Source organism: Salmo salar, chromosome ssa05, assembly GCF_905237065.1.
Source record: "Salmo salar chromosome ssa05, Ssal_v3.1, whole genome shotgun sequence".
In the NCBI taxonomy this organism is placed as follows: Eukaryota; Metazoa; Chordata; class Actinopteri; order Salmoniformes; family Salmonidae; genus Salmo; species Salmo salar.
In genome coordinates, this window is record NC_059446.1 from 89397659 (window position 1) to 89409914 (window position 12256).

Consider the following 12256-nt stretch of genomic DNA (forward strand, 5'->3'; position numbering starts at 1 on the left):
TGCTGCAGCTCTGAATACATGTTGTTTACCTGTAGTAAGGAGCTTTACTCTGCTGTCTGAATACATGTTGTTTACCTGTAGTAAGGAGCTTTACTCTGCAGCTCTGAATACATGTTGTTTACCTGTAGTAAGGAGCTTTACTCTGCTGCTGCTCTGAATACATGTTGTTTACCTGTAGTAAGGAGCTTTACTCTGCTGCTCTGAATACATGTTGTTTACCTGTAGTAAGGAGCTTTACTCTGCAGCTCTGAATACATGTTGTTTACCTGTAGTAAGGAGCTTTACTCTGCAGCTCTGAATACATGGTGTTTACCTGTAGTAAGGAGCTTTACTCTGCTGCTCTGAATACATGGTGTTTACCTGTAGTAAGGACCTTTACTCTGCAGTCTGAATACATGTTGTTTACCTGTAGTAAGGAGCTTTACTCTGCTGCTCTGAAAAAATGTTGTTTACCTGTAGTAAGGAGCTTTACTCTGCAGTCTGAATACATGGTGTTTACCTGTAGTAAGGAGCTTTACTCTGCAGTCTGAATACATGTTGTTTACCTGTAGTAAGGAGCTTTACTCTGCAGTCTGAATACATGTTGTTTACCTGTAGTAAGGAGCTTTACTCTGCTGCTCTGAATACATGGTGTTTACCTGTAGTAAGGAGCTTTACTCTGCTGCTGCTCTGAATACATGGTGTTTACCTGTAGTAAGGAGCTTTACTCTGCAGTCTGAATACATGGTGTTTACCTGTAGTAAGGAGCTTTACTCTGCTGCTCTGAATACATGGTGTTTACCTGTAGTAAGGAGCTTTACTCTGCTGCTGCTCTGAATACATGTTGTTTACCTGTAGTAAGGAGCTTTACTCTGCAGTCTGAATACATGTTGTTTACCTGTAGTAAGGAGCTTTACTCTGCTGCTCTGAATACATGTTGTTTACCTGTAGTAAGGAGCTTTACTCTGCTGCTGCTCTGAATACATGTTGTTTACCTGTAGTAAGGAGCTTTACTCTGCTGCTCTGAATACATGGTGTTTACCTGTAGTAAGGAGCTTTACTCTGCAGTCTGAATACATGTTGTTTACCTGTAGTAAGGAGCTTTACTCTGCTGCTGCTCTGAATACATGTTGTTTACCTATAGTAAGGAGCTTTACTCTGCAGTCTGAATACATGTTGTTTACCTGTAGTAAGGAGCTTTACTCTGCTGCTCTGAATACATGTTGTTTACCTGTAGTAAGGAGCTTTACTCTGCTGCTCTGAATACATGTTGTTTACCTGTAGTAAGGACCTTTACTCTGCTGCTGCTCTGAATACATGTTGTTTACCTGTAGTAAGGAGCTTTACTCTGCTGCTCTGAATACATGGTGTTTACCTGTATTAAGGAGCTTTACTCTGCTGCTCTGAATACATGTTGTTTACCTGTAGTAAGGAGCTTTACTCTGCAGTCTGAATACATGTTGTTTACCTGTAGTAAGGAGCTTTACTCTGCAGTCTGAATACATGGTGTTTACCTGTAGTAAGGAGCTTTACTCTGCAGTCTGAATACATGGTGTTTACCTGTAGTAAGGAGCTTTACTCTGCAGTCTGAATACATGTTGTTTACCTGTAGTAAGGAGCTTTACTCTGCAGTCTGAATACATGTTGTTTACCTGTAGTAAGGAGCTTTACTCTGCAGTCTGAATACATGGTGTTTACCTGTAGTAAGGAGCTTTACTCTGCTGCTCTGAATACATGGTGTTTACCTGTAGTAAGGAGCTTTACTCTGCTGCTCTGAATACATGGTGTTTACCTGTAGTAAGGAGCTTTACTCTGCTGCTCTGAATACATGTTGTTTACCTGTAGTAAGGAGCTTTACTCTGCAGTCTGAATACATGTTGTTTACCTGTAGTAAGGAGCTTTACTCTGCTGCTCTGAATACATGTTGTTTACCTGTAGTAAGGAGCTTTACTCTGCTGCTCTGAATACATGTTGTTTACCTGTAGTAAGGAGCTTTACTCTGCTGCTCTGAATACATGTTGTTTACCTGTAGTAAGGAGCTTTACTCTGCTGCTCTGAATACATGTTGTTTACCTGTAGTAAGGAGCTTTACTCTGCAGTCTGAATACATGGTGTTTACCTGTAGTAAGGAGCTTTACTCTGCTGCTCTGAATACATGTTGTTTACCTGTAGTAAGGAGCTTTACTCTGCAGTCTGAATACATGTTGTTTACCTGTAGTAAGGAGCTTTACTCTGCTGCTCTGAATACATGTTGTTTACCTGTAGTAAGGAGCTTTACTCTGCTGCTCTGAATACATGTTGTTTACCTGTAGTAAGGAGCTTTACTCTGCTCCTCTGAAAGATGGTGTTTACCTGTAGTAAGGAGCTTTACTCTGCAGTCTGAATACATGGTGTTTACCTGTAGTAAGGAGCTTTACTCTGCAGCTCTGAATACATGTTGTTTACCTGTAGTAAGGAGCTTTACTCTGCAGTCTGAATACATGTTGTTTACCTGTAGTAAGGAGCTTTACTCTGCTGCTCTGAATACATGTTGTTTACCTGTAGTAAGGAGCTTTACTCTGCTGCTGCTCTGAATACATGTTGTTTACCTGTAGTAAGGAGCTTTACTCTGCTGCTCTGAATACATGTTGTTTACCTGTAGTAAGGAGCTTTACTCTGCTGCTCTGAATACATGTTGTTTACCTGTAGTAAGGAGCTTTACTCTGCTGCTCTGAATACATGTTGTTTACCTGTAGTAAGGAGCTTTACTCTGCAGTCTGAATACATGGTGTTTACCTGTAGTAAGGAGCTTTACTCTGCTGCTCTGAATACATGTTGTTTACCTGTAGTAAGGAGCTTTACTCTGCAGTCTGAATACATGGTGTTTACCTGTAGTAAGGAGCTTTACTCTGCTGCTCTGAATACATGTTGTTTACCTGTAGTAAGGAGCTTTACTCTGCTGCTCTGAATACATGTTGTTTACCTGTAGTAAGGAGCTTTACTCTGCTGCTCTGAATACATGTTGTTTACCTGTAGTAAGGAGCTTTACTCTGCTGCTGCTCTGAATACATGTTGTTTACCTGTAGTAAGGAGCTTTACTCTGCAGTCTGAATACATGTTGTTTACCTGTAGTAAGGAGCTTTACTCTGCTGCTCTGAATACATGTTGTTTACCTGTAGTAAGGAGCTTTACTCTGCTGCTCTGAATACATGTTGTTTACCTGTAGTAAGGAGCTTTACTCTGCAGTCTGAATACATGTTGTTTACCTGTAGTAAGGAGCTTTACTCTGCTGCTCTGAATACATGTTGTTTACCTGTAGTAAGGAGCTTTACTCTGTGCAGTCTGAATACATGGTGTTTACCTGTAGTAAGGAGCTTTACTCTGCTGCTCTGAATACATGTTGTTTACCTGTAGTAAGGAGCTTTACTCTGCAGTCTGAATACATGGTGTTTACCTGTAGTAAGGAGCTTTACTCTGCTGCTCTGAATACATGTTGTTTACCTGTAGTAAGGAGCTTTACTCTGCTGCTGCTCTGAATACATGGTGTTTACCTGTAGTAAGGAGCTTTACTCTGCTGCTCTGAATACATGGTGTTTACCTGTAGTAAGGAGCTTTACTCTGCTGCTCTGAATACATGTTGTTTACCTGTAGTAAGGAGCTTTACTCTGCTGCTGCTCTGAATACATGTTGTTTACCTGTAGTAAGGAGCTTTACTCTGCTGCTCTGAATACATGTTGTTTACCTGTAGTAAGGAGCTTTACTCTGCAGCTCTGAATACATGTTGTTTACCTGTAGTAAGGAGCTTTACTCTGCTGCTCTGAATACATGTTGTTTACCTGTAGTAAGGAGCTTTACTCTGCTGCTCTGAATACATGGTGTTTACCTGTAGTAAGGAGCTTTACTCTGCTGCTGCTCTGAATACATGTTGTTTACCTGTAGTAAGGAGCTTTACTCTGCAGCTCTGAATACATGTTGTTTACCTGTAGTAAGGAGCTTTACTCTGCTGCTCTGAATACATGTTGTTTACCTGTAGTAAGGAGCTTTACTCTGCTGCTGCTCTGAATACATGGTGTTTACCTGTAGTAAGGAGCTTTACTCTGCTGCTCTGAATACATGGTGTTTACCTGTATTAAGGAGCTTTACTCTGCTGCTCTGAATACATGTTGTTTACCTGTAGTAAGGAGCTTTACTCTGCTGCTGCTCTGAATACATGTTGTTTACCTGTAGTAAGGAGCTTTACTCTGCAGCTCTGAATACATGTTGTTTACCTGTAGTAAGGAGCTTTACTCTGCTGCTCTGAATACATGTTGTTTACCTGTAGTAAGGAGCTTTACTCTGCAGCTCTGAATACATGGTGTTTACCTGTAGTAAGGAGCTTTACTCTGCTGCTCTGAATACATGGTGTTTACCTGTAGTAAGGAGCTTTACTCTGCTGCTCTGAATACATGGTGTTTACCTGTAGTAAGGAGCTTTACTCTGCTGCTCTGAATACATGTTGTTTACCTGTAGTAAGGAGCTTTACTCTGCAGTCTGAATACATGTTGTTTACCTGTAGTAAGGAGCTTTACTCTGCTGCTCTGAATACATGTTGTTTACCTGTAGTAAGGAGCTTTACTCTGCTGCTCTGAATACATGTTGTTTACCTGTAGTAAGGAGCTTTACTCTGCTCCTCTGAATACATGGTGTTTACCTGTAGTAAGGAGCTTTACTCTGCAGTCTGAATACATGGTGTTTACCTGTAGTAAGGAGCTTTACTCTGCAGTCTGAATACATGTTGTTTACCTGTAGTAAGGAGCTTTACTCTGCAGTCTGAATACATGTTGTTTACCTGTAGTAAGGAGCTTTACTCTGCTGCTGCTCTGAATACATGGTGTTTACCTGTAGTAAGGAGCTTTACTCTGCTGCTCTGAATACATGGTGTTTACCTGTAGTAAGGAGCTTTACTCTGCAGTCTGAATACATGTTGTTTACCTGTAGTAAGGAGCTTTACTCTGCTGCTCTGAATACATGTTGTTTACCTGTAGTAAGGAGCTTTACTCTGCAGTCTGAATACATGTTGTTTACCTGTAGTAAGGAGCTTTACTCTGCTGCTCTGAATACATGGTGTTTACCTGTAGTAAGGAGCTTTACTCTGCTGCTGCTCTGAATACATGTTGTTTACCTGTAGTAAGGAGCTTTACTCTGCAGTCTGAATACATGTTGTTTACCTGTAGTAAGGAGCTTTACTCTGCTGCTCTGAATACATGTTGTTTACCTGTAGTAAGGAGCTTTACTCTGCTGCTCTGAATACATGTTGTTTACCTGTAGTAAGGAGCTTTACTCTGCAGTCTGAATACATGGTGTTTACCTGTAGTAAGGAGCTTTACTCTGCTGCTCTGAATACATGTTGTTTACCTGTAGTAAGGAGCTTTACTCTGCAGTCTGAATACATGTTGTTTACCTGTAGTAAGGAGCTTTACTCTGCTGCTCTGAATACATGTTGTTTACCTGTAGTAAGGAGCTTTACTCTGCAGTCTGAATACATGTTGTTTACCTGTAGTAAGGAGCTTTACTCTGCTGCTCTGAATACATGTTGTTTACCTGTAGTAAGGAGCTTTACTCTGCTGCTCTGAATACATGGTGTTTACCTGTAGTAAGGAGCTTTACTCTGCTGCTGCTCTGAATACATGGTGTTTACCTGTAGTAAGGAGCTTTACTCTGCTGCTCTGAATACATGGTGTTTACCTGTAGTAAGGAGCTTTACTCTGCTGCTCTGAATACATGTTGTTTACCTGTAGTAAGGAGCTTTACTCTGCTGTTGCTCTGAATACATGTTGTTTACCTGTAGTAAGGAGCTTTACTCTGCTGCTCTGAATACATGTTGTTTACCTGTAGTAAGGAGCTTTACTCTGCAGTCTGAATACATGTTGTTTACCTGTAGTAAGGAGCTTTACTCTGCAGTCTGAATACATGTTGTTTACCTGTAGTAAGGAGCTTTACTCTGCAGTCTGAATACATGTTGTTTACCTGTAGTAAGGAGCTTTACTCTGCTGCTGCTCTGAATACATGTTGTTTACCTGTAGTAAGGAGTTGTGTCTGTAATGGTATGTATGTGTCCTTCAGGTATAGTGGGTGTATAGATGTGGTGCTCTGGTCCTTCAGGTATAGTGGGTGTATAGATGCTCTGGTCCTTCAGGTATAGTGGGTGTATAGATGCTCTGGTCCTTCAGGTATAGTGGGTGTATAGATGCTCTGGTCCTTCAGGTATAGTGGGTGTATAGATGTGGTGCTCTGGTCCTTCAGGTATAGTGGGTGTATAGATGTGGTGCTCTGGTCCTTCAGGTATAGTGGGTGTATAGATGCTCTGGTCCTTCAGGTATAGTGGGTGTATAGATGCTCTGGTCCTTCAGGTATAGTGGGTGTATAGATGTGGTGCTCTGGTCCTTCAGGTATAGTGGGTTTATAGATGCTCTGGTCCTTCAGGTATAGTGGGTGTATAGATGCTCTGGTCCTTCAGGTATAGTGGGTGTATAGATGCTCTGGTCCTTCAGGTATAGTGGGTGTATAGATGCTCTGGTCCTTCAGGTATAGTGGGTGTATAGATGCTCTGGTCCTTCAGGTATAGTGGGTGTATAGATGCTCTGGTCCTTCAGGTATAGTGGGTGTATAGATGCTCTGGTCCTTCAGGTATAGTGGGTGTATAGATGTGGTGCTCTGGTCCTTCAGGTATAGTGGGTTTATAGATGCTCTGGTCCTTCAGGTATAGTGGGTGTATAGATGCTCTGGTCCTTCAGGTATAGTGGGTGTATAGATGCTCTGGTCCTTCAGGTATAGTGGGTGTATAGATGCTCTGGTCCTTCAGGTATAGTGGGTGTATAGATGCTCTGGTCCTTCAGGTATAGTGGGTGTATAAATGCTCTGGTCCTTCAGGTATAGTGGGTGTATAGATGCTCTGGTCCTTCAGGTATAGTGGGTGTATAGATGCTCTGGTCCTTCAGGTATAGTGGGTGTATAGATGTGGTGCTCTGGTCCTTCAGGTATAGTGGGTGTATAGATGCTCTGGTCCTTCAGGTATAGTGGGTGTATAGATGCTCTGGTCCTTCAGGTATAGTGGGTGTATAGATGCTCTGGTCCTTCAGGTATAGTGGGTGTATAGATGCTCTGGTCCTTCAGGTATAGTGGGTGTATAAATGTGGTGCTCTGGTCCTTCAGGTATAGTGGGTGTATAGATGTTGGGTGTATAAATGTATTAGTGTTGTATTGGCCATCAGTTGTCTGTTGGTGTTCCTCATGCAGTCTCTCTCTGTCCAATACTCTCCCTGTAATGTCAGACAGACTTTTAACGTTGGCACGGACAGCCTTTTCCATGTTCCCCTTTGTGTTGCTTGGCATTCTGGGCAGGGTGACAGGAGGTGGAGGAGCAGGCTGTGTGTTTTAATGAGCCTTGAAACCAGGGGAGAGACACACACACAACCAGGGGAGTGACGATGAGAGGAGCTCCTGCCTGTCATCGAGCCTCCTCTCTTCTCCTTTTCCTCCTCTTCTTCTTCTCCTATTCTCTCCTCCTATTCTCTTCTTCTCCTATTCTCTTCTTCTCCTATTCTCTTCTTCTCCTCCTCTCTTCTTCTCCTATTCTCTTCTTCTTCTCCAATTCTCTTCTTCTCCTATTCTCTTCTTCTCCTCCTCTCTTCTTCTCCTCCTCTCTTCTTCTCCTATTCTCTTCTTCTTCTCCTCTATTCTTCTCCTATTATTTTCTCCTATTCTCTTCTTCTTCGCCTCCTCTCTTCTCCTCTTCGGCTCCTCTCCTCTATCTCCTCCTCTTCTCTATCGCCTCCTTTTCAACTTGCCTTTTCATCGGTCTCTCTTTTTGCCAGCCCCTATTGGGGAGGGGGGGGGGGAGATTGTAAGGAGGTGGTTGAGGAGAGGGGGATGGGAAGGGGGGAGAGTAGGGAGGAGTGGAGGGGTAAGGGGAGGGGTAAGGAGGGGGGGGAGACCAAAACAACAAGCAGCTTTCACGGGGCATCTTTTAGTCTGCTCTCTCAAAAGGACAGCTGCTCCCCAAACCACTTCTGGAAATAAAGTGAAAGCAATTAAGATATGATAAAGAGCTCTCTCTCTCTCTCTCTCTCTCTCTCTCTCTCTCTCTCGCTCTCGCTCTCTTTCTCTCTCTCTCTTTCTATCTAAGCATTAGGTATTTTTCCTTTGGAAGACAGAAGCACGGAGGCCCTTATAGACAATGGACATGCATATTGGAAGTCTGTCTGAGACTTAATAGGACGAGTGCAGGCCTCTCTCGTGTGTGTGTGTGTGTGTGTGTGTGTGTGTGTGTGTGTGTGTGTGTGTGTGTGTGTGTGTGTGTGTGTGTGTGTGTGTGTGTGTGTGTGTGTGTGTGTGTGTGTGTGTGTGTGTGTGTGTGTGTGTGTGTGCCCGTGTGTGTGTGGCCGTGTGTGCCCGTGTGTGGTGTGTGATTTAACACCAACATTCTGTAGAAAATTTGACGATTCTCCTTCCTTCAACATCCCCGGTCTCCATGGCAACCAGTTTCGAAGCAATTAGCTCGCTATCAGGAACTCTACATTCCTTAATTGGTTCATCACAGATGATATTAACTATAGAAGCCACATCATGGATTCTTTTTCATTTCATTTACTACACTAACAGATACTATTAAAACAAACTGACATGAGATAACGTCCTCTATTCTCTTTGAGGATTTGTTCCTTGTTTGATCTGTGTGTCTTTGGCAGAATGATTGGTAGTGTATGTGTGTTGGGTTGGTGACAGCCCTGGACACGTTGGTTTCTGCCTGTTGTAGCTAGTCCTCTCTCTTTCTATGTCATCTAATTAGCACATCTTCATGATGGGAACATATTCTCTTTCTGTGGGTGTGAAGAGACAGAGAGAGAGAGAGAGACATTAAAAAACATCCAATTTCAGAACTTCGTTTGTGAGGTTTCGTTAAAATAGCACCTTTTTTACGGGCTAATAAAAGAGATGTATTTATGCTGTGATCGCTAGACATTAAACAGCCTTGGGCTCAGATGGCACCCTATTCAGACATTAAACAGCCTTGATCTCAGATGGCACCCTATTCAGACATTAAACAGCCTTGATCTCAGATGGCACCCTATTCAGACATTAAACAGCCTTGGGCTCAGATGGCACCCTATTCAGACATTAAACAGCCTTGATCTCAGATGGCACCCTATTCAGACATTAAACAGCATTGGGCTCAGATGGCACCCTATTCAGACATTAAACAGCCTTGATCTCAGATGGCACCCTATTCAGACATTAAACAGCCTTGATCTCAGATGGCACCCTATTCAGACATTAAACAGCCTTGATCTCAGATGGCACCCTATTCAGACATTAAACAGCCTTGATCTCAGATGGCACCCTAGTCATGTTCCAGTTGAGATAGTCCTGGTCTGAGTCCAGTCATGTTCCAGTTGAGACAGTCCTGGTCTGAGTCCAGTCATGTTCCAGTTGAGACAGTCCTGGTCTGAGTCCAGTCATGTTCCAGTTGAGACAGTCCTGGTCTGAGTCCAGTCATGTTCCAGTTGAGACAGTCCTGGTCTGAGTCCAGTCATGTTCCAGTTGAGACAGTCCTGGTCTGAGTCCAGTCATGTTCCAGTTGAGACAGTCCTGGTCTGAGTCCAGTCATGTTCCAGTTGAGACAGTCCTGGTCTGAGTCCAGTCATGTTCCAGTTGAGACAGTCCTGGTCTGAGTCCAGTCATGTTCCAGTTGAGATAGTCCTGGTCTGAGTCCAGTTGAAATACTGTAGTCTCACTCTGCGTTTGTTCTCTCTCCTTATCATGTATAACATGAGCTTTGTATCAACTGTGGATAAAATAATGTTGTGTTAAAAGTGCCAGTCTTTCTTGTCTTTCAGATTGGGGAGACCCAGCAGGTGCTTGTGACTGAGGAGTCCTTTGACGCCCAGTACTATGTGGCTCACAACAAATATTATGAGCAGGTAAGACACAGTGTTTCCTTCAACTCCCCCTGCTACACCCCAGACAGGCATTTCACTACAGTTGAAGACCAGAACAGATCACATTAGAAGGTTTATATAGATGTAGTTTATAGAAGTCTGCTTATACACAACATCACCATGGAAACAATAGGTTTAACTGTCTGTACTGTTATACATGACATCACCATGGAAACAATAGGTTTGACTGTCTGTACTGTTATACACGACATCACCATGGAAACATTAGGTTTGAATGTCTGTACTGTTATACACGACATCACCATGGAAACATTAGGTTTGACTGTCTGTACTGTTATACACGACATCACCATGGAAACATTAGGTTTGACTGTCTGTACTGTTATACACGACATCACCATGGAAACATTAGGTTTGACTGTCTGTACTGTTATACACGACATCACCATGGAAACATTAGGTTTGACTGTCTGTACTGTTATACACGACATCACCATGGAAACAATAGGTTTAACTGTCTGTACTGTTATACACGACATCACCATGGAAACATTAGGTTTGACTGTCTGTACTGTTATACACGACATCACCATGGAAACATTAGGTTTGACTGTCTGTACTGTTATACACGACATCACCATGGAAACATTAGGTTTGACTGTCTGTACTGTTATACACGACATCACCATGGAAACAATAGGTTTAACTGTCTGTACTGTTATACACGACATCACCATGGAAACATTAGGTTTGACTGTCTGTACTGTTATACACGACATCACCATGGAAACAATAGGTTTAACTGTCTGTACTGTTATACACGACATCACCATGGAAACATTAGGTTTGACTGTCTGTACTGTTATACACGACATCACCATGGAAACATTAGGTTTGACTGTCTGTACTGTTATACACGACATCACCATGGAAACATTAGGTTTGACTGTCTGTACTGTTATACACGACATCACCATGGAAACAATAGGTTTAACTGTCTGTACTGTTATACACGACATCACCATGGAAACATTAGGTTTGACTGTCTGTACTGTTATACACGACATCACCATGGAAACAATAGGTTTAACTGTCTGTACTGTTATACACGACATCACCATGGAAACATTTGGTTTGACTGTCCGTCCTCTTTATGCTCTTATCACAGAGAAATTACCAACCGGAATAACACGTTGGCTTTTATACAGGTGGCTACCACAGGTTAGCTTGTAATGCAGGTGGTTACCCCAGGTTAGCTTAGCTTGTAATGCAGGGGGTTACCCCAGGTTAGCTTAGCTTGTAATGCAGGTGGTTACCCCAGGTTAGCTTAGCTTGTAATGCAGGTGGTTACCCCAGGTTAGCTTAGCTTGTAATGTAGGTGGTTACCCCAGGTTAGATTAGTCTGTGTGGGGTTAGATTGTAATGCAGGTAGTAGATTAGTCTGTGTGTGGTTAGCTTGTAATGTAGGTGGTTACCCCAGGTTAGCTTAGCTTGTAATGCAGGTGGTTACCCCAGGTTAGCTTAGCTTGTAATGCAGGTGGTTATCCCAGGTTAGCTTAGCTTGTAATGCAGGGGGTTACCCCAGGTTAGCTTAGCTTGTAATGCAGGTGGTTACCCCAGGTTAGCTTAGCTTGTAATGCAGGTGGTTACATCAGGTTAGCTTAGCTTGTAATGTAGGTGGTTACCCCAGGTTAGCTTAGCTTGTAATGCAGGTGGTTACCCCAGGTTAGCTTAGCTTGTAATGTAGGTGGTTACCCCAGGTTAGCTTAGCTTGTAATGCAGGTGGTTACCCCAGGTTAGCTTAGCTTGTAATGCAGGTGGTTACCCCAGGTTAGCTTAGCTTGTAATGCAGGTGGTTACATCAGGTTAGCTTAGCTTGTAATGCAGGTGGTTACCCCAGGTTAGCTTAGCTTGTAATGCAGGTGGTTACATCAGGTTAGCTTAGCTTGTAATGCAGGTGGTTACCCCAGGTTAGCTTAGCTTGTAATGCAGGTGGTTACCCTTGGTTAGCTTAGCTTGTAATGCAGGTGGTTACCCTTGGTTAGCTTAGCTTGTAATGCAGGTGGTTACATCAGGTTAGCTTAGCTTGTAATGCAGGTGGTTACCCCAGGTTAGCTTAGCTTGTAATGCAGGTGGTTATCCCAGGTTAGCTTAGCTTATAATGCAGGTGGTTACCCTTGGTTAGCTTAGCTTGTAATGCAGGTGGTTACCCCAGGTTAGCTTAGCTTGTAATGCAGGTGGTTACATCAGGTTAGCTTAGCTTGTAATGCAGGTGGTTACCCCAGGTTAGCTTAGCTTGTAATGCAGGTGGTTACATCAGGTTAGCTTAGCTTGTAATGCAGGTGGTTACCCCAGGTTAG

The 12256-nt window shown here is 42.9% G+C and overlaps 1 protein-coding gene across 1 annotated transcript in view; it reads left to right on the forward strand.

Annotated features, from left to right (window-relative positions):
* cdkal (CDK5 regulatory subunit-associated protein 1-like 1) overlaps positions 1-12256 on the forward strand; it is an 807683-nt gene that overhangs the window by 750869 nt on the left and 44558 nt on the right. Inside the window, 1 exon segment of the mRNA NM_001173677.1 lies at positions 9834-9917. Coding sequence (NP_001167148.1) covers positions 9834-9917 — 84 coding nt within the window.